The sequence below is a fragment of the Strigops habroptila genome, chromosome 10 (assembly GCF_004027225.2).
Source record: "Strigops habroptila isolate Jane chromosome 10, bStrHab1.2.pri, whole genome shotgun sequence".
NCBI classification, from domain to species: domain Eukaryota; kingdom Metazoa; phylum Chordata; class Aves; order Psittaciformes; family Psittacidae; genus Strigops; species Strigops habroptila.
In genome coordinates, this window is record NC_046359.1 from 4,425,032 (window position 1) to 4,448,599 (window position 23,568).

At 36.7% G+C, this 23,568-nt stretch overlaps 1 protein-coding gene across 1 annotated transcript in view; it reads right to left on the reverse strand.

The window, feature by feature from the left end:
* Nucleotides 1-23,231, reverse strand: part of ESR1 (estrogen receptor 1) — a 160,436-nt gene extending 137,205 nt beyond the window's left edge. The window contains exon 1 of the mRNA XM_030498911.1: nt 23,203-23,231. Coding sequence (XP_030354771.1) covers nt 23,203-23,227 — 25 coding nt within the window. The 5' untranslated portion in view covers nt 23,228-23,231. The remainder of the gene's footprint in view (nt 1-23,202) is intronic.
* Nucleotides 23,232-23,568: the final 337 nt, after the last annotated feature.

Below are 23,568 nucleotides of genomic sequence, written 5' to 3' on the forward strand. Positions count from 1 at the left end.
GCCACAATGATATGCACTCAGCTTACCATTACCCTGAGTCATGGGGGATGTTCCATGAAAACATCAACCCAGTGCTCAGTTTAGATGAAAAAAAGGCAAATCAAACGTTGGAAATTCTTAGGGAAGGGTCAGAGAACAGAACAGATAACTTTGCCACAAATCTATGTATAAATCTATGTTTTGTCTATACCTGGAATATCAGTGCAGTTTTGGTCCCTTTCTCCTAAGCAGGATACGGAAGGACACAAAAAGTTCAAGATAATGGAGAATGACCAAAGGTGTGGAATATATACTGAATGCTCCCTTTGTATGAGGGATGAAAGGTATAGTAATTAGGATAGCTCTCTGAAATAGAGGTAACTTAGAGGTAGTATGATAGAGGTCAATCACATCATAAACAACATGGAGAAAATGGGTGGGCTTTGTCTGTTTACTAATACAAGCATCGTAGGGCAGCCAGTGAAGCCACTAGGAGCCAGGTTAACACAAGCAGAGGTAACTCCTCATATGACAGACAGCTCACGGCTAAACGATTTTTCCAGATGCTGTAAATTCACTTGGATTTAAAGGGACACAAAGCAAACTTAGAAGATCAATTCCTCGAAGTTCACTAAATACTCAAAAGCTTGACCTGGCTCAAGAAATCCTTAAACTAAGTGAAGGCAGGGAGAGTATTAGAGGGAACAAATGCATTTAATTTTCCCTCTGGCATGGTTCTTATCTTTCTCCCTGGTAGCAACAGAGTTGGGCTAAAGGGAAGCGGAAGTGCATTCTCATCATCAGCCTTCAAGCTTTTTCAGAGTTACAACCTCCCCACAGTACTTGAAGCAGGGGTTCTAACACATGTGTAGAAAGAAGGTGCCACAACACACCTTTTACCTGTTCAGTGTTATCCCATAGGCTTCCAATTACTGCTGTGTGCCCTAATTAGGCTGTGATGTTGGTTATGTGCAAATAGCTGAGGTCTGTCCGGATGCTACACAGTCTCAGTACAAAATGAGAAAGGCAAAAGAGTAAAAGTGCCTTTTTCAGCAGCACTTGATTAAAGTGCACCAGAACGGACCCTAGATTCAGCACATTGTCCTGGAATGTTAACATGAAAATATTATTTGGTACAGAGAACTGTTCTAAATCCATATCTGTTAATGCAAATCCTGTCAAGCACAAGCGTTTAGATAATCAAAAGTCCCTCTAATAAACCTGATTATTTTCCTTAAGTGCTCTGAATAGCAGTGATACACATGAAATAGTTCTATCCTGCTGCATACTGTAATTCTTACCACTTCATGCGTTTATGCATCTGGCTCTAACAAAACATTATTATTTGATTGAAGAAACATTATAAGACTGCACTATAGGAAGTCCAGTGACACTGCCAGTAATTAAGGTTGTGCAACAGTTCCTTTCTAATTTCCAGTTTCTTATAACAGTTTGGACTGGAATTTATTGCAGTGATTTGTTGTGCTGTACACAGGTTATTTTTCTCCATGGATAATCTGTGACATTCCCAAGGAAAGTGCATCATTCTGCCCGAATTAAAAAATTCATTGTCACTTTCTTGACCACCTCACACACTTCTATACTTTGAAGCAGAGATCAAGAATGTAACAGAGGCTAACCTATATGTTAGGAGGCTCTTCAGCTTCTCTGTGTAATTCTACTTGAGTCTGGCCAAATTAAATAGTTCTTCTCAGCTAAAATCTCTCAGTCTAGGAGGAAAATTATTCTTAAATCTTATTCCACACATTTTAAGAACACCGTCTACTTTCATATCAACTTTCAGCTCAGTTATTCTAGCACTGCATTTTACTTAAATAGCACTATCCATTACGTGAAGATTACAGTCCTTGACTCACAGAGTTCTGTCATATCCCTCAGACCTCTTCCAGACCTCCTCATTTCAAATTACAGTTTATATATTTTTGCACATCTTCTAGTTCAAACCAGTTTTCTAGTGCACATGTGACTTGAACAAGGCTAACTAGGATTATATAAAACATAATACAGAACCTTATACAACTGCGTAGATATTTCCCCATATCACAGGGTATAAGAATCACTGAGATGTTAAAGGACCTCTAGAGGTTAATTAGCCCAACCACCCCACTCAAACAGGGTCAACCAGAACATGCTGCTTAGGACCATGCCCAGACAGATTTTGAATATCTCTGCAGCTGGAGACTCCACAACCTCCCTGGGCAGCCTGTTTCAGTGTTTGACCATTCTCACAATGCAAAAAGTTTTTTTTTCTATGTTTATGTAGAATTCCCTGTGTTTCTATTTGTGTCCATTGCCTCTTGTCCTGTCACTGGACACCACTGAGTCTGACTAGGTCTTCTTTACTCCCTGCCATCAGGTATTTACACATATCGATAAGATCTCCATGAGACTTCTCCAGACTGAACAGACCCAGCTCTTTCCGTTCCTTAGATGCTCCAGTCCCTTAATCATCTTTGTGGCCCTTTGCTGGACCAACTCCAGTATATTTATATCTTTTTTTGTACTCTGAAACATCCACTGAAACACCTGACTATCTCATCTTGATTACAGCTGCATTAATAGTGTCAGTTCATAACCATCCAATTAACAACTAATATATTGATGTATGCCTACATATATCTAAACATACCTAAGTATACTTGAGCTGAAGAATACTTTAGTTGCTTTCAGGCAGGGAGATCTCAGTTTATAGGGACAACTGACAATATTTCTTGCTAAGTATGTGATCTTTCAGTTTATACCATTATAATTTAGTTTTACAATTTGGTAAACAGTACAGTTCAGTTATTATACCTTATGCTTGGAGGAGCTTAATCTTCTCCAGTTTAGTTAATAGTTTTTCCTATATTTTTCCCTCAAATGCTTCAATTAATGTTGATCAAGCCAATTGGGTTTTCTGTCTCTGGAAAATCTATTATCAAGGAAATAATCAGATTACCGTGGCACAATCAACTTTTGGTGGATAAGTGTTTCATTTTAGCTCATTTTCTCTTTACCATCTAGTATTGAATCCCTCTTTCTTTCAAAATGTAGTCTAAACCTTACAATATAACTGAAGTCAAACTGTACTTAACCACTCACCATTTTATTTTTCAAATAACAGATACTGTCTTTGCCAGTATAGAATCAAAATATTTACAACTTGACAGACAATAAAAATATCAGGTTTGGACTCTCAAGAATAACTTTTCTCAAATTATTTCATCATGCTAATTTAAATACACTCAACTAAGTTTTAATTTCACATTTGTTTGGTCACTTCCATGTCCGTACATTCATTCTTTTGGCTACCCTGACTGTCTCATAAATCAGTATTGAAAACACAGGCAAAGAAGGGTTTTTTAATCATATCTAAATTATTTCCAACAACATCTTCACCATCAGAATCTTAACTTAAGAAACCATGTCTGATTTACAGAGAAAGTGAAAACTTAAAACTGCCACTTATGCCTCAGGTTTAGATTTGAATATTTAAAGTCCTTTATAATGCTAAGTGCTCAGAAAAATAAGGTCTCAAAAGTCTCTATATTCTGCTAGCTGAATTTTTATCCCAACCATGATCCCTAGAATATAAAAAATACTGCCCTCTTGACCTCAGTGATTTTGAAATGCTGTCTTATAATAAGCCACCAAAAGAGGTATAAGGAAATTAATGAACTTAAGTCTCCATAATATTTTCATAGCAACTTTTAAAATAAGGGCTTTACCACACATTACACAATGACAATGAAACATGGAATAGTTGTTCACCAGTTACACATCTTGTATTTTGTGCTGGAAGACAAATTTTATAAGAAATATCATGCAATCATGTAATTACTACTCTGTCATATACTATGCATACACAGTAAAGCTGAATTGAGAATGAAATAACAGTTCTTGGAAATTTTGCATTCTTTATATTTTTGCTTTGATGTTCAGTATTTATCTATCTATCTGGTGAACACATCACTGAAAATGTAATTAAGAACATTATCAGCAAGGCATAAAGTATAAGCATCTATGCATACTTTGTTTTTTATTTCCTAAAACAGTTTCACAGCTGAGAGAACACTTTAATATCAATGGAGAAAACATATTGTTTCCCAGGCAACATGCTGGAACATGTGCCAACAGACATTGTCTGACACACTAAGGAGTGTTGTGATATCTGCCATTAAATAACAAATTGGACAACAAAGAAAAAGAAAAAATCTTTCCTTATTCTCATACAAAACAGCACTCCCAAAATAAATGGAAAGAGGAAAGAGCAATGTTTATAGAATAACAACACTTTTAAAAATGTCTTCAAAACTTCCTCTTGACTTTCAGTTGAAAAAACCTACAGTCACCAAGAATTTTTTTCAGACTGCTTTGTCTAGTTTCCCTTTTCTCTTCCTGCGTCAAACCAGGAATAAAACAAGAAATGCCTCCAAAACACTAAGATACTCGGATGATGCAGTTCTTTTCTCCAGGAAAGTATAGTATTCATAATGTGTTCAGATACATACAGTAACTAGTAACATAAGACAGCTTTCAGATAAGCTGGTGGTGCCTAGAAGTTGACCTTCAAAGAAAAATTATTTTGGATATTACAACAATAATATATTTTGTCTAATGAAGGATCTATAAGAAGCAATTTGCATTCTGACTAAAGACGCTTACATTGTGTCACTGAATGTAGCTAATAATAGTGATTACCTTCAGGGAAAAAGGACATGCAGTCATCACAGGTCAGAGTTTGCGCTTTAGAAACCCCTTTTATGCCAATATGACCAGCCAAATCAGACACAAATTGTTTATATACACATCAGCAGAAAAAAGTCTCTCTAATCTTAGGTAATGTCTTCACACCAAAAGCCTTCCAAAACCTTTTCTCCATTCATTGCTACTATTATCAGCCGAGGACTCTACTCACAGGAGTACAACACTTTTGTTTTTCATTTGAAAAGGTTAAAAAATTAAAAAAAGACACTAAAGGCAAATCCTTATGTGAATAAAATATGTGGTTTAGACTTACAAGTCCACCATGCAATATTGACCATATCTTAAACCTGCAACGTTGTGTCCAGCACTTTCTAGTGCACTGGGAGTCCCACTATCTTCAATGGGACTTTAGGTTATCCATCTGTCATGGAGCACAAGGTGGGATTTTGACAATGTATTGCCTTTTCATAATGCTTATTTTCTGATTAACAGGGTTCTTGGCTTTCCATTTTCTGGTAGCTCCTTCCTAAACTTAAACCACCATTTCAGTGGGACCAGAAGAACCGTTGGCAGGTTGCATGATTTTCTTATCCAAGATTAAAACAAATATATGCATATACTTGACACACTTTAACTCAGTTTTTTTAGATCTGTTGCCTGATCTGAATTACAATACAGTTCAGGAGACAGTGTGGTCTGCTTTACGGAATGGGTGACACAGTAACCTTGTGGTACTGTGGAGGGCAGAAATATCTCAAGACAGCTTTACTAACTTTATAATGTGAAACCACTGCCGTATTTTCATGCAATGTCACCATTCGCGTGCTGTGCTCATGGCATTTTTGGTTGTAGTCCATTCATTTTTAAACAGGTAAATGAATTTTAATCTCTAAAAGGATATTCTTATTAACAAATAATTCTTATTTTTAGTATTTTTAAAATATAAAGTCAACTCCAAACGTCTCCACACCTGAGATGATTTTCAAATGCATGTGAAAGACATGCAAGTCTGTCAAGATCCCTTGGAAAAAAAGACCCAAAACACTGCAAACACCTCTGTATTAATACGTACATAAACTGTATGTACACACAAAGCTAGCAGGCATTATACATGTCTGCAGAACATGTTCATGTGCTACCTTGAAGACAGGAATGATATAGGCATTTAATCCTGCACGGTTAGCAGTGGGAAACAAATTCTTGTTTTAACACTACCTTTTCGAATCAGATGGTATGTTTTCCAATAGTCAGTAAAATAATGTAGCACATTAGAACAGAAAATCAGAAATCATGATAAAAAGTAGTTAAAACCTAGAGGCCCAGGATTTAATTTGGGCAGTCTCAAATAACCACTTCTGGGAAAACATAGGGTTGAAAAAAAATTCGGCCCAGGTCTTACTACCTACAAACCATCTATCTAATCATTATTAGTTCATCAGATACTCTAACACACAAACAAAACCAGGTATGATATGCTCTGTGTGTATTTACTGATGTCTCCTTTGCACTCAGGCTATATGAACGTTCATTTATGCTATAATACCACTTTCTGAAAAACTCATACACCTCCTTGCTGAATGGTTAGAGAAGAAGAAAAGGAATAACAGGTGTTTTATTAACAAAACTGCTTTCGAAAATTCGGAATTCAAATAATTTAGTTTTGTCTAATGTTTAAATGTAACAAAAATTCCTTACAAATAGTAAATATTTGATTAATTATTTGTTTGAAATCTTCCCACTGTGAAAACAATGTAAACACGCAAATAAGTACGTATTTTTTAATTTACACATATTTGTATATGTGGGGTTTATCTAGGAAATAAAATACTGCTTTCCCATTTCATTCCATGCCACAAGATCTCTTCCCTTAAAGAAGAGAAGTAATGTCAGTATAAGGTTCATAATTTCCCAGGGCTGAACTCCCAGGCCTGAGCCCCTTTTATCTATTCCCTCACTTAGACAAGATGCATATACATACAAATTGTATTGGAAATCCAAGGACCTACCTAAAGCCAAATCAGGGCATGCACAAACACACATTCTGAAATAATTTCTTTAAGAAACAAGACTCAGAATTCAGAACAGCAAGAAAATAAAAAAACATAACAGTTTTCATTACCTGTCTATATTGATTACTAAACCTGCATAGATTATAATGCATATACCTATAGCACCCCCTGGCCTCCAGAATTAAGGGACTTGATGCAAATTGAGACTGCAGTTCATACAGAGAATTCCTCAGGAATTAAATGAAATAACAGTGGATTTTCATTGTGTGACCATTTTGCCTTTATACAGGAACTGTGTGAAGTGATTTCTCTGGAGACGGCAATCCATAATATGCCATTATACAAATAATAAGAGGGAAGACTTTCTTCATCCAATCCAGAGATCGTATCAAGCAGAGCTGACTATTTTTCCACTTTATAATTCCAGATAAGGATGCAATAACAACTATGAAAAAGACAAATTAAGAATCTGTAGATCCCCCTGATAGCATATTAAATGTTCAGGATAATAGAAGGAAGTGGGGGACTGAAAACCTAAATGCTTTGTCAAGTAAATTCCGATTCAATCACAGTAAGACTACAGAAAGCATTGCTATTTTTCCGTTAGCAAAAGATGTTGCTAAGGGGACCCAGACAAACAAACAAGCAAGAGAAGAGAGGATGATGAAAAAAAAATAAAAACCAAAAGCAAGGATGGCTGGAAATAAAAAAATAAAAAATAAAAAAAAATAAAAATTGCAAGGTGCACAGAGGGTGCTTTCATCTGATGAAGAGTTTGATACAGAAGCTGTTTTCCAAGCAACTAGAAATCTTTTTAAAAGTAGACAGCCTTTTAAAGATAAAGAGACGACCCAATGTTAAAACATTCAAGGATGTGTCAGTGAATAGAACATCTGTGCCCACTAACACTCAGACAACAAGATTTCTCATAACTATAGCATTACTAGCATGAAGATTTCAAGAAATCTAGTGATGTTAATTAACTAAAGGCATATCACAGCTATCTAGCGCTACACCTGCCTAAGTAAGAAATAACAATGGGGCAGGCTCCAGGGTGTTCAGACAAGGAATTATCAGAATTATCAGAATTAAAGAGCCAGAATTAGAGTGAAGGGACAATGGGCCAGGAGTAATAAAGACTAAGACCTAGACAAAACCTGTGCATGTGAAATGGACCCAGGAATATTCACTTCCAAGCCCTGCACTGCAGTCAATTTATCTTCTTCCCATACACTGCTCACTTTCATAAATTATAATCAAGTACAACAACTTGTGTATCTGAATGGATTTTCTAAAAGATAATCTGTCTTGAAAATTACTTAGAGATTTACATCTTTTTCCAATGGTTAATTAGACCCTTCATAAATACTTGCACATTTTTTCCAAGTTTTTGACTTTAATATATTTTCACCTGCTATCTCAAGGAGATTTCTATTATGAACCTATTATTCATATACAGAAGTTAATAAACCACCACCATACCATTTATAAGGCTGATTTGGTTGAAACTAAGCCAGATAGAGCTCTCCTACAACTTAAGGGTCAGTTTACTCCACAGCACCAGACTATAGCTTTTCTAAAGCCGAATCCCCTGAAGCACATATAGTGTTGAGGTGAGATTCCTCAGTGCCAAATGGCTTGTTTTCTGAGCCTGTTGCTATGCTGCTGCACTACTTGCTATGTGGGCATGTCCACAATACATCAGTCTTTATTTTCAGACCAATAACCCTACATGTGTCATAAGTAAAACATGAATTGTTTATTTGAACTAAAGTAATCAAACTGTCCATAGCACCCTAGACCAAGGTCCCCCTTTTTGCCAGTATTTCGTTCTCTTTAAACTTCGAGCGATGCTTTGGTATTCCTTCCCAAATACAACTTTTATTTTGTTCCCTTGTTGTAATATTTCCTCTACTCTCCACAGTGAAAAGGTGTCTATTCCATTTCTTCACTTTTATACTCTTGTTATTTACAATTTCCCAGCTGTGACAAGCTCACTTAGAAGAAGGAAATACATGAAGACAGTATGTGTCTCAGTTGCCAGATTTTATAAATACTTCAGCTATTTATTCCAAATAGCATTCAGCCACCAACTACCTTCACAAGAAACAAGTTATTATAGAATTTTAAAAAGTAATTCAGGTAAAATATGAAAACCTCTTCTTTGCCCATATAAAGGGATAATCTGGAAAAGCTCCCATGTGCATGAACCCACTATCTTTACTGTTTGCTTAACTCATATGGCTTTTGAGGACAAGCTCAATTGAAAGCTGCCAGGCCAAGCCTTTAATAATTTAAGTAAAACACACAGAAATCTGCATTGAATGCACATGTGAGAAACATGATGATTTGAGTATAGCAATACTTTTGAGAGCAAAAGCACAAAATACTTTCTGGTCTGAAAGTAAAGATGTGGGAGAGACAGCAGGGCAGGAAGAGCCAAGCAGCGTCTCTCCAAAATGAATATCTTGATACATAACATTAACTCTGTGCTAGTGGTATATTCATTAGAGAGGAATATTTAAATATACACATGTGTTTATACACACACCTATATACAACATATTCATCATAGAATGAAGCCTAAGCCTTTCACAATGCTTGTTCAGACCAAGAGAAGGAAGCAGCTGTTTCCCAAAGGAAAAAAAAAAAAAAAAAAAAAAAGGAAAAAAAGTTGTTTCAAAAGTAATTATAAAAACTGCAGCTTTGTGATTAAGTTCTTTCACACAGATTTTGTGGCAGTTTGACTTACTCTGAAGTGAGAATAAGCTGCAGAAATTGAAGACTTAAATTTAGCTGAATTTTCCTTTCTACTTCTCTGTACTATCTGAAAACACTTTTGCAACCAAACCAATCTTTGAACCATGAAATTTCTCAGTTTCCTAATCCATTCAAGACTGAGGAAAAAAGTCAGAAACTTCCTCCACATCTGAACCATTTGAACATTTCACTGTTTTGGCTATGCCTCTCCTCCCTTCTCAAGATAACATATGCAGACATTCCTGCCACTCACATCAGTTTCAGAGGTGATGGAGCTGGTAGCTGCAGACTCTAGAGAGACTTCAGCAGACCCTGTCATTGAGAGGAGCAAGGACCATCCATGAGGGAATCGGGCACCAACAAGCATTCAGGGAGCTACCACACAGGGCAGACAGTGAAATCTTGGTCAGCCATGTCACCAGCTGAGAATGTGCAGAGAGAGTGGAGGGACAGTGCAGAGGCTAAAGCCTGGAGGAAAGAGAGAGATCAAAAAATAAAAAAGATAGTGACAAAGAGAAGGAAATGAGCAAAAAGGAAAAAAGCGGTGACTGTCAGCCAGTAGAAAGTTGATCAGCAAAGGGACTAAGAGTTTCCTCTTGAAATAAGCATCAAGTGGTAACCGCGACCTTATGCCAGAGGGAAATGTCATGGAAACACACAACTAAATGCATCGGCCTGTGTGTTACAGCTTGCAACAGCAAAGCTGAATACACCTTCCAGCCTAAGCCAAGCCAGAGTGCTTACCACCGGGAGATCCTTAGAGCAGCACTGGGAGCAGTGCAGCTGGGCTGGTGGTGAATTCTTTCTTCACTTTCCCCTGCTTACAGGACAAAGAACGCTACAAAGACAACATTACTTCAAGATATCATTAAAAGCGTTTGTTATGTAACATTCTGCAGAAAGGACGGTCTTGCCAGCAGACTGCAAGAAATCCTTCACCAGGATGGAGGAGGCCTATGTGTCTTGTTTAAGCTGTGCATCGCATTGCCTTATAAAGTGACCCACAGGTCAAAACCAAAACAAAACATAACAGACGGGGGAGGTTTCTTTACCTCACAGACTGAAACATCTGGATCAACTAAGACAACGAAGTCATTGGTTCAAATGCATACCATCAACAGAATGGAAAATCAACTTTCCTGTTCTGGTTGTCAGGCAGAAATGAAGAAAATTGCTGAAACAAAACCACCATGATCTTTTATAACTATTTTATTTTCATTTAGGACTCCCAGAACAGGCTAATCTCCTCCAAAGTTAGCAAACAACTTAGGCGACTTTTTTTGTTATTTCAATTTAACAACCACTGTACTATGAACAGTGCAGCTGTGTTACAAGAAAGGGAGGGAAAAAGAAGGGATTGGGGAGGAAGAGGGAAAGGAGGAAGAGGAGAAGGAGAAATAGAAGGGAAAGAAGCTGTCATCAAGCAGGAAATAATGTCATTTACCAAACAGGAGTAAGGTTCATAGCTTAAAGTTCATAAGTCTCAATGATTTTGCAAGAATCTATGAACTCTGGCAATGCAGAACAGTGGATGCACTTTTTATTAGCTCTTCATTTCACCAGTAGTATTTCTTCATGTCCCCACTGACTGCTTTTTTAGGGTAGCAGCATCGGCAGTTCCAGGAAGGGGAAGGGAACAAGTCACAAAAACATTATCAATCACTGTATCTGCAGAGTTTTCTGAATTCCAATACAGTAACTCAAAAGTTATACTAGAAATAAGAACAAGAAAGAAAAAAGCTTGGGTGTTAATGACTGCATTCCTAATATTTCTAGAATATTAATACTACTTCAAAAGTATAGATATTTTCTCAAGGTAGGCTGTTTTAATACTAATGAGACAGTGTAAATAATACAGTGCCAAGAACAGTAATTTTGATAATGTAAGTAATCATTCAGAGCCATGAGCTGTGGGGAGAAATGTAAAAGACTGAAAAAGGAGGGCTGGGGAGAAGAGAAGCCAAGAAAGGAAATTGCATGAGAGATGTAGGATGTGTTGACAAGGTAAGGAAATAATATAAAAAGAAGAATGAGTGATAAGAAATTGGAAAGCAAGATAAAAGTGGTTATAAAACAAGAAAGCAACAGAGACTAGGGCCTAGATCCAGAAAAGCTCTTATGTTATTAACTTCAAGTGTGTTATTAAATATATGAAACACACTACAAATAAAGTTAATGATATATTTTGCAAGACAGAGGAATTAACGATCAAGGAAAGAAAAGTAACAAATAAAAGAGCAATAATATTCAAAGAAAAAAGAAAAAAGATCAGAAGACTAGAGTCAAACTAAATACAGAATGAGAGCCATCCTTGTCATAGGGGCTTTCTTGTGAGTTTCAAGTTTAAAGAAACTATGGATAGCCTAAAAATCACACAAAGTAATTTCTCAAATCAATAATTGCTAGATCCAACATTGGGAAATTATGTATCACTTGACAAGAGATAATCATTTAAAAAAAGAAGTTTATAATCACATAGATGAAACTGGTAACAATTTGACTGTAGCAAGGTGTAAATAGCATCAAGTCCTAATCAGAGGTAGGTAGGTATGTAGATGTCCTTTCTAATTTTAAAGGAGCAGTTTCACAAACTTGAAAGCAATGAGGATTAAAATCATTTGAGAGCAAACATTTGCCTAGAAAATATGAATGGTATTTGAAAACTTTTCGAGCATATATAACTGACTGTTGGGAAAAGCTATAATTCATCAAAATGCCACAAGGAAAATAAATTTTGGTTCACCTTTTAGATGAAGATGAGAAGTGAAAAATTATGAATTTAATAATAGTCTGGGAGAATAAAAGTTTAGATTCTCAAACCATGATGCAAGCTTAAATATGTGCAGAGAATTTATTCATAAATTAAAAACAGATATAAGACAGCATTTCAGGAATTCTCAAATATTAATAACGAAAACAAAGGGACACAAAAATAAGGCAGAAACTCAGGCAAGGAAGGTAGTTTTCTAAAGTATTTAGGGAACAAAAAGGAATCCTAATATTGGAATCAGACAATTCTTAAAATGAAAAATTCATATGCTTAATAACAGTAATGCAAAAAAAAGATTAAAAAAAAGGAAAAAAGAAAAAAGGGAAAAAAGGAAAAAAGGGAAAAAAAGAAAAAAGGGAAAAAAAGAAAAAAGGAAAAGAAAAGGAAAAAAGGAAGAAGAAAGGAAAAAAAGAAAAAAAGGAAAAAAAAAGAAAAAAGAAAAACTGGGAAAAAAAGGAAAAAAAACAGGAAAAAAAAAAAAAAACAGGAAAAAAAAGGGGGGTGGAGGGGGAAACCAGGGAAAAAAAGGGAAAAAAAAGGGGAAAAAAACCAGGGGAATAAAAAGGAAAAAAACCCCACAGCAACATTGAGTAAGTCTCTTCTGGTTTGGGAAATCATTATTTTAATTAAGAATTAGAGACTAATATAGTAGTATCAACGAATAAGGAATAAGGTGATATAGGCATGCTATCTATAAGTATACAGTGATTTCTCTCAAATTAACTGAATAACCATTAATTCAAGATATTTGGCCAATGAGAACAATAGCATTGTGTAATCTATTTTGCCTGCTGTAAGAAATTTGGCACAGTAGCCTGACAATTTGTTTAAAGTATGAAACAAATCAAATTATCATATTAAAATTAAAGAAAACTGTTTATTAGACTTCAAAAACTGCAATGGTGAATGCAGAAACAACTGAGCATGTCCTACTGCAATTCAGTTTGTTTTTGGCAGCTGTACTATTTTGTATTTTCCTCAGGGTCATGAGTGCAAGAATAATAGTATTACTAACTGGATGTGCAGAAAAATACAATATTTTGAATAATAATTATAAGATCCATGCTACTTTTAATTAAGAGATACAACATGGAATGTTTATAACTTTCCTTCAGGGAAACAATGTTCTTCCCATTATAATGGAAATGTTTCCCTTATAGCTAAACATAAAAGCATGTATATGGGGGAGGGAGGGAAGGGTGGTTCAATTGTCAGACACGGGAAGCAAGCCATTTCCTAGAAATAGTATTCTGTCCTGAGGAGAAGTGACTGACAAACATCTGGAGTACTAGCAGAGAGCTGAACAGGAGCTGCCAATATTACCCTGTGCCCACAGGATTAGAGTAATCCTCATGTAATATATAGCTCAGTAGGGAGAAATGGAATAGCGACAGTTGCATTCTCTATTTGCCACTGAAGTAACATCTACTGGGATAACACATATAAAAGGCCAAAAACAAACAGCACTTTTTAACAGTACAGATAATTACCCACTAGAAAACTACTCTGTGCTTCTGCAGACTGATTTAAAGTAATCTTACAATGAAGCAAAGAGTTTCTTTCCTAAACTATCTATAATTTAAAAAAGAAAATAATTCAGAAAGCTCCTGTAGGTTGTGCTACACAGCAAGTCAGCCAGGATGGTCAGAGCAGATCTTTTCAGCCACACAAGCTCGGAAAATAGGACTGTAAAGCCACTGTGCTCATACTGGGGGAATTATCCATAAGGCAAATGCTACAGCAGAAAGGTGTGTTCCCCAAGGCCCTCTCGCAAATCCTCACAGCATCCAGATACCAAGAGCAATCAGAACCAAGAGAACAATGTGATGGACTGCAAGACACAGTGATGTGAAAAATCTAAGCAGCAGCACTGCCACTCCGAGCTGCCTATATCTGCTGGGGATTTTCCAGCTCCTTCAGATGGCTGCAAGTGCAAGAAGGTGGCTTTATTCTGACTACACTTTCCTCAAATATGCAGAATCCCCACCCCAGCATATCAAATTCATTAACTTGGTCACCACATAAATCAGAAAGATATTGTTAGATTGGAGAGTTTTCAGAAAAGATAACATCTGAGCTAGTACCTTATCAGTAATTAATAATGTCACTAGGGTATATTTAGTTGTTATATTTTAGAATATAACATATTAAAAAGAAGAGAGCACAGGAGGTGCATGGTACAGCACAATTTATGAAGACACATTTAGAATGAACAGCAAGAAACAAGATGTAGCTATCAAAAAACATCCTTAGTTCAGATGCGTGACTCCGCGAGGGGAGGAGCAGGAAAACTCACTGATGGTACTCTTAGAAAAGCTAGAAAATTCAAACAAATTTACAATGAGGGGAACATGAAAGGGAACACCCAGTATGCTTTTACTGTTCCTGATTGCTGCAACTACGCTGTAGCTAGTGACTGGCTATTTACTCTAAAAACCTCAGATGAGACAAAATATGTTGATAGAAAATGATCCCATAAAATCAAGTAAATATCAAGGTTGTGAATGACTGCAAAACAAAACCTTTAGATACTCTTAATGAATGCCTCAGGGAGCAGCTAAACATATAACCTACAAGATATGGAAATATTAATTTGACAAGGCCCCATATGTAGGAATTTTGCTTCCAAAGAGCTAATTTGTAATAGCAGTCATTAATTCCTTACATTAAACATCTGTGTAGGAGCAAGCAAAGCCAACAAACCCCCTAAAATACTGCTTGATTGAAAAATAGGAATTGCATAGAAATAAAGAAGTTGTTATAAAGGCACTAACAAGTGGATGGAATATACTGATGCAGGGCAAAGATATGGAAAACCAGCACATCCAACTACCAATATAAGGGATTATTTGAAGCAGCTCTTAAGAAAAAAAAAAGTTGGTGTCTGAATGAGGACAATGAAACAGAAAATGAAACTCTGGCAGACTAAATGTAAAAGTGCAATAGGTCAAGCCAAAAACAATTTGAGAAATATCTTTCAAGTTTTTACACCCATGCTCATAGCAAGGACCTTAAGAGAAATTCTAATAACAGAACTTTTCTTGGGAGAAGACTAGGGGAGAGGGGGGTTGAGTGGGTGGGATCGGAGGGGTGTCATCGAAGGGTCTGTCTGAAAGTTAAAACGCCAGTAAAAAAGGCTATAGAAAAGAATCCACATAAGAAGTCACCAGGACCCGCTGGTGAATTTTAAAGGAATTCAAAGGTGAATTCCTTGAATTCCTCGAATTCCTCAGTATCAAAGGGCAGAAAAAATACAAAATGGGATATCAAATCTTAAAAGGATTTGGAAAAGGAGGAAGAGAGAGGTAAATCTAATGTAGTTGAGAACAAGTGGCCAGATATCCCTACCGGATAAATTATCAGAAACTGCTATAAGGAACACAATTAGAGCATCTATAAATACGGTATTTGTAGAAGTGTCATCATGGGAACTTCCCTAAAAGGATTTTTATTCTGGAGTCAATACAAATGTGAAATTATATCAAATTAAGGATTTCAACAAGCTCTGTCTCCATGAGCTCTCAGAGAAACCGAGATGCTGCAGACAGGCCCCATGGGGATAAATAATTGCCTTAAAGGTTGGGCACAAAAAAAAACCCCACGCTATTTTTTTCAATGGAGAGAGGTCACAAAGGAAGTTTTCCATTAGTGCCTCTGTTATCTAATATTTTAATAAGAGACCTGGAAAAGAGGGTGAATAGTGATATCACTAAGTTTGCTGATGTTACTACTTTAGGGCAGTAAGGGTGAGGGGCTGAGGGCCAACCGCAACAATTTGGGAAAGGATTTCACAGCATAAAGTAGGTAATGAAATGGCAGCTGGAATAAAGCTTTAATAAAGATCTGAAGGTTGAAGAGTTATTATTAAACAAATGATTGCTAAAAATTTGGCTCATTTAGACTAAATAAAAAGCAAAGATGAGAGGAAATCTGACTACTCTCTATAAATACAGCATAAGGCATAAACATCAAGACATAAAAGGTATTTAGGCCAAAGAAAGAAAGCTGGCACTGCAAATGAATTTAGTATGGAAATTACAAGCTTCTCAGCTGCCAGAGAGGTGAAGCTCTATATCAGCCTGTCCAAAAGAAGAAAAACAGCCTAACTGGGCTTTAAGATAAATGTGGATAAGCACTGTGAACAAATTACACAATCTGGTTGCTATGACAGCTCAGTACTGGGTTAGCTATCCAACTTAGGCTGGATTCAATGAATGAAACTAAAGCAAAAACTTACCAGCACACAGCAGATGCACTATGACTTGTGTCTATGCAGAAGTCTTAATGCATTACCCATGCAGAAATACATTTCTGCTTACTGCCATTCTATGTTTCTTCTTCTCTTTAGATCAAGAGAGGAGAGTTGCTTGGCATGCAAGAAGCCTTGGAAGTAACTAACAGTATTTCAGTCATGTGCACAAGACCTCTGTGACTAGAGACATAATTAGATTTAAAGTATTTTTGAGAGAGAAAGAATTTATCCAAAATATCTACTTTTTCCATTGGTTAAGTTTCTATGACAGCAGAGGTAGCCTTAAGTGTGAAGGTCCAGTCTTTTGCAAGCAGTTATTTGATTTTCTGTAGCAGATCCAGTGCTGAGTCATAGGTTCGTCAGCTAGCATACGGAAGGCAATTAGTTAATAAAAATAAGCTGTGTCTACATTACTGATTTTGTTCACAGCAATAGTGAGGTTTTGAAGTGATTTCCCCAAACCTAGCATTGACTTCGATTGCAGAGCAGCTGGAGTGTACAAAAAACCTAGATTTCTTCTGGGGCAAACTAACCTGAAATCTCTGCTCCAGAAGTGTGCCAAATACACCACAGCCCCTCACGGGGACATTAGGTTCTGAACACAAGACTGGTTATTTGGGCACTCTCAAGCCATGTGTCTGGCATCATATGCAACCCGTGACATCAGGACCTCACTGTCCCACCACAGCACTGCCAGACACTCATAGATATCGACACCAATGGCCGGAAACCCAATAGGAAGGCCATGCCAGGAGAGCAGGGCACACAGGCATGGTCTTGCCCCAACCCTAGGGGGACACCCTAGGGGGAGAACCTAAACCAGCCCAGCATTTAGTAGAACTAGAAGACCCTAGGGTTTTCACAATGGCAACAGGTCGGGTTGAAGGGTTGTATAACACCAAGCAGCTGTTATGGGCTCACTTCATATATATTTCCCAAGCACAAAAATTTTACCTCAAATATAATGAGATGTCCAATGTTTTGTCTAGTTTTCAATCATTTAAGTTACCAAAAATCAAATTTGCTGAATGGTTTGTCTTTCTTGCTTCAGTTTAGTCTCTGAAAGAGTAGCTGCTTGTGACTATTCCTCCTTAAAAAAAACCATAAATCATAACTGACTCACCATCTAACTCATAAAGTTTCTTAAGTCTCTCTTGACTCTTTTCTCTAGCTTTTTCTGCTTTATTTTTAAAGGCATTTCTACAAGTACATCCTTCCTGTTGCTAGGTTTCAAGAGAAAAGAAATAAAGGAAGAAAACAAATCAATATTTTTTAAAAAGAACTCTCGTTATCAGAAGTTCAAAAGGAAGTATGAAACAATCTTCTGTTACATATGTGCCAGCCTCCCTTTTCCCTAAATTTACTTTTTCATTGTTTTCAATGAACACCTAGCATAAAAAACTGTGCCAGTGAGCAACAGTATATGTTTTGTTAAGAGGAAGACTACCCAAGAAAATGAGGTGCTAAGGAAATAATTATGAACTTATAAGATTCATATGTCATAAAATTACAAAATTTCATATAAGTGGTGCCTTTGATGTCCTCCTGCTTTAAAGAGTGTGCATGTGTATGTATGTGCAAGCTCTTGTGTGTTGAGTACACCAACATATACAGAAACATCATTGAAATGCAGTAATGTTTCATGCAAAACAGCTGCTGAACAGGATATAGCAGCATATGACAGAGCATGAAGCAAATCCACAACAAATGTGCCCAATTTAAATTACAGGAAAAGTTTAGGTTGACAAAATAAAATAATCATATTGGGACAGAAATATTATCACTCCTTACTCTTTGATATGTGCCATCAGCTCTCTAACAACCACATGAAATCAAGCGTTCAGGGTTTTCACATCCAGAAATGTCCAGGCAACATATCAATGCCTGTACAGAAAGTGCCTTTCAGACAAAGCCAGAGAGTGTCAAGACAAGCAGAAATTGAATGATTTCTTGGAGTGGTGGGGACACAGCTTGGCATCAGTTGCGAATATACTTGCATATTGGGCAGCAGCACAGCCTCAGATTAATGGTATTTTGGAAGGAATAAGCAGGTCGTTGATTTATAACAGTATAGCAAGATAAGCCCACAAATATCATTCAGGTCCATTACCTCAAAATTGGTGATGTCAATAAAATGAGACTCTGCTACGAAATGCTTCCTAACTTACCACTGCAAAACAAAATCTCAATGATCTTATTTGTAAAGACACAGCTAGTTTACCTCCTCTTGAAAAACACACAAGGCAAAACTATAAGCAGTTACATTGAAGTTACCCATGAACTTTCAGAGAACAAACAAAATCTAAAGGACATTTTAGTTCTCTGTTGGTCTGGATTTCAAACCAAGGCATTTGAAAAAAGTGCCAATATTCAAATTGGGTCAATTCTGGTTTCACAGCGCTTATGATTAGCTGCCATAGATGATATAAAGACTGAATAGACAGTTACAGTCCACAGGCTATCTTGGCAGATCTAACCTGTAACTGCTGTGATATTGAAAGCCATAAAAATTGTAAATGAAAGCTATTTAGAACTGAATAGATCCAAAACCAGTAGCTCTATAGAGAAATGTAATTGGACTCTTAAAAAAAAAAACAAAACCAACAAAATATTTGAAATATATCTGCGTAATTACAGACTTCTTTCTTTGTAGATTATTCTCCTTTAATATTACATTTCTTAAGACAATCATACACAAGGCCAATAGTATTTTTATAACCTGTAGGACTTTACACTAAAACAATTATTTTCACTTGCACATCAATAAAAATAAAGAAAAATCTAACAAAAATATATTTTCAAAACCAAAGGTTATTTTTGCTTTAAAAAAAATAACCAAGTTTTATTATTTAGACTCTAAAACATCCTAAAATGCTGAACTGACAAAATTCTGTTCTTTTAATCTACCTTCTGCAATAAGTAACTGTAACAGAAACAATTAAAAAAGGAAAAAGAAATAGTAGACCTATAACCCAAATTATAGGTCTGCGAAATTATAAATAAAATTACCTTTAGTGTCCAATGTGAAAAAGATTTTTTTTTTTTCAGGCCAAAGAAATCCTCAAATTCCAAAAGCTATAATACACAAATGCTAGCCAGACTAAGCTGTTACAGCTTCTGGCTCCTTGAAATGTGGTGGTTTTCCTAAAATTAATAAAAAGGATTATTTTACTCTTGTAAAGTCAAATGCTCATATCCATCTACAAGAAAGCATTGCACAAATTTTTTCCACATACACCTGCAGTACATGTATGCAGAATATGTATTTCTTCTAAAAAGAAAAATAGAAAAAAGAAGGAAAGAATAATTTGGTAAGAAAACATATGGTCATATTTTTAAACTGTGTCTTCTTCAGGAAAAATGCTGTGTTTAAATTCCAATTACACTGTTTAGTCAGAAATGGAGATAGCCTTTGAGTCACTGAGTGTAATCCTTCGAACCAAGCCTTCACCTCCAGCAGGCAACCCTCTGTGCCTCTTACAAACAGGAACATGTCCTAGGCTACCATTTTCCTGGAAGGCTGAACCTATCTGTATTTCCAGCACTAGTCTGAATTTATTCGCAGTCATACCTGTCTGGTTTTGTGTCAGCAATAGCTTTCAGGACAAGTGCTAATGTCTCATCAAGAGAAACAATATTTAAGCAAAATCATTACCTACAGCATTTTGGCAAAAAGATTTCAAATCATCTTTCCTAAATACAAGTGGAGTTATTACCTTTTGCCATTTTTATTTAAAATTTATATCATATGTCAGTGTGAAAGGTATTAAGTGAACTGTTTACATTTTGATGTTTGGCAAGTGCATTGTGTGTTTATATATATATGTAAAATAATAAACCATTGTTTTCACTTTTGACTATTTTTGTACTTTCATTTACTACCAAGTGATTTCCTGCTTCCTTGCGCCACTCACCAGGCCTCTAGAGTACATCTCCACATACAGTGTTTGGGACTGTACTTCCTTTCTTCTGTAGCCTCCAAGGGCTACCATGAGCTTGCCTCTTCCTCTCTTCCTTCCTTCCACACAACCTGTCATGGCCTTTGCAAGCTCCTGTACGACTCCCTCAACTTCTGAAGATCCTACAGTGAGATTCGAGTAGAATAGCATAGGAATCCAGTCCACATTGGCTCTGTCCCTTCTATGTTCACTTTTCCAACAGCACTCTCATTAATTTAATTTTCTGATTCTCTTTCCATCAGTGTCTCCCCCCACTACTGCGCTCACTGTGGTGCATGTGCAAAAAAGGCATGGGATTAGAAACTGCTGCCAGAAGTAACTTTGAATAGGTGTGAGGAAGAGATGAAAAAGAAACCCTGCTAACTGTCCACAGTGACATTTCAGGTGGCATGCATCAGGCAGTGCCAGCAAGACATGCACGGCCATCACTCCAAATGAATGATTAATGACTGAACTGAGGCAGCAAAATGAGAGGTCTAAAATATGAGAGTGACTGTCTAGGATTAAAATCCACATGTGACTTCTGATCTCCCCAAAAAGTAATGGTGCTGTCTACCTCTCTGAGTTGCCGGGGGGAAATTCTCAGAGATGCACAGGATTGCTGTGGCTGACAAGGACCTCAGGGTCCTTCATCTAGCACAGCCATCTACTCAGGCAGGGCCACCCACAGCAGGTTGCTCAGGACTGTGTCCTATTGGGTTCTGAATGCCTCCAAAGACAGGGACTCCACAAGCTCTCTGGGCAACCCGTGCCACTCTTGGACTGTGCTTACAGTGAAGAAAGCTTCTCCCTTACCCCCACCTTTTTTATTTTTATTTTTCATATTTCCTTATGTTCCTTTTCAGAAATAAAGACAACAGCTGAGTGCAAATGAAGTTAAGTAAATAAACCAGTAGGAGAAAAAAAAAAAAAAAAGGGAAAATAAGTGATAACACAGATCCTTTAATTTAACTCATTGTATTTTACCAATTGCAATTTCTCTGGTTACCACAGAGATTGGCACATTTCTTAAGCTTGGGACTCATGTTCACAAGCCTTAGCGTTAAGTTGTGCAAAGCACCAGGGAATCCGACTCTGAGGAGAGGTCTCAAAATTCCCGTTATGTGCATATCGGTATTGTGCAAACTCATGAATCAAAGGCAAATAGGCAATGCTGGGTTAGCATTTGCTGTACCATATAATGAACAAATAGAATTTTTTTAATGAGTATAAACAATCTCTCCTGCACATGCTTCACTTTATCAACAAATCCAACAATGCTAACTGTTTTTTAAAAGTCTGTAAGATTGTGTCCAAAGTTTCATCCAGTTTGCATAATGAGGATGGCTGTTTCTAATTGTTCTCAGCTTGTGAGCCATATATTTACACACAGATGCTGTTGGGCTTCTGACACTGCATCATTTCAACCAACACAGAATTTGGGACATAATCTTTTTTCAGCATCAACGATGATGAGAGGAACTGCACTAAAAAACTAACATACCTCACCACCGTTCTTTGCATCTCACCGCAATCATTATGTGAAATTTCTCTGTTCAAAATCTATGGTGGGGAGAGAGGGGAGAGAAGGAGGAGAAGAAAGATTTCAAACAGTCCTTCATCTAATGCCTGGTCATTAGGGTATAGATCAGCAGCACAGAGGAAATAAAGAATTGTGCGGTAATGGCCTCTTGCACCTCCAAATGATGCCATACAGGCTCCAGGCCATGAAGGAAAATCAGGAGATTTCAGCTTATTTCATTAAGTCTTTTTCACAAAAACTTGTTCTCAAATTTTTTTTATACTATCAAGGCATATCACTTAGGGATCCAAATTTAAAATAAGAGCTGAAACTTAAAAGTAAACTCCAAATAAAGAAAATGTAATTTGAAAGAAAAAGAAAAAAAGAGAAAACCAAACCAAAAAATTAAATAGAAGTGAAACATACCTATGCCCTACTAGAGGGAGGAGGATTTTTGTAAAATCATATTTATCCAAGGAAAAAAAAAATAAAGTAGACAAAGCCACTACTCAGTAGTAATTACCAGATAAATTTGACCTACTGAGTTTAGAACCTGTCTTAAAAACACCAAGACTCTCACTTTGTACCAGGAAGAGCCTCTACAATAAACCAACAAATATCACCAAACACTATTTCAATATCATATAATAAAAGCATTGCTCAGTATCAGCTAGGATCAAAATACTGTATTTCATTTCATTCACACCAGAAAAATGATACATTACCTCGGGTACATGACTACCCTTTAATTGAATTAAGTCCTTTCACCACTGTGTCTCAGCCAATTGGCCAAGGCACCAGCATGGGATTTCAGTCATTTTATTTACAATTGTCCTTCTTCCTATATGATCAATTTTCGCTGAGGGGCGGGAGGTGGGGGTGTCACATCACTCTTCCTCAAATGCAGCATATGGTTTTTGACACTGTTTATAGCACACCTTAAACAAAGTAATACTACACCTGAAATACTCCTTATTAAACTTAAAGCATACTTTAGGCAACACTTGGAATGCTTTTGGTTTGTTTTCCGTTTCTTTTTTAGGTTTCTCAACTACACTGCAGGACACAGGAAAAAAGGAACATAGTAAGAGAAGTAATGCTAGAAAGAGTAAAAAAAAAATAAATTAAAACAAAAACCCCTAACTTCTAAGCATTGCCATAGATATTATTATGTGTGCCCAGCAAAAGTTTGGGGTAAAAGCGGCATTTCAAATTGAGTGTGAGGGACAGAAACTGCAAAAAAACGAGAGTTTTTTCTGACTTACTTAGATCCCAGCAGGCTGTTGCCATTCCCTCTGTGGGGCTCTCACTGGCCAGAGGAATCACATGACTCAGAGAACCAAAATAGAAAAGTCTCGAGAGCAAGGAAGCTGAACCAGAAGCACATTTGCAAGAAAAGACGTATCGCAGGCACAATAACACGCTCTTAGCAGCAAAAGGTGATAAATTTAAACAGGAACCTATACTGTACTGAAAAACAAGCAATGCCTTGAACCTTGCAGCCTGATATCAGCCACCTTTTCAACACACGGGAAATGTTCTCTGCTATAAATCTCAGTCTGTGTCTGTATGTAACTAAACCTGGTAACGGATTGAAAAAATCTCAAAGCAGCACCAGAAATACAATCTAT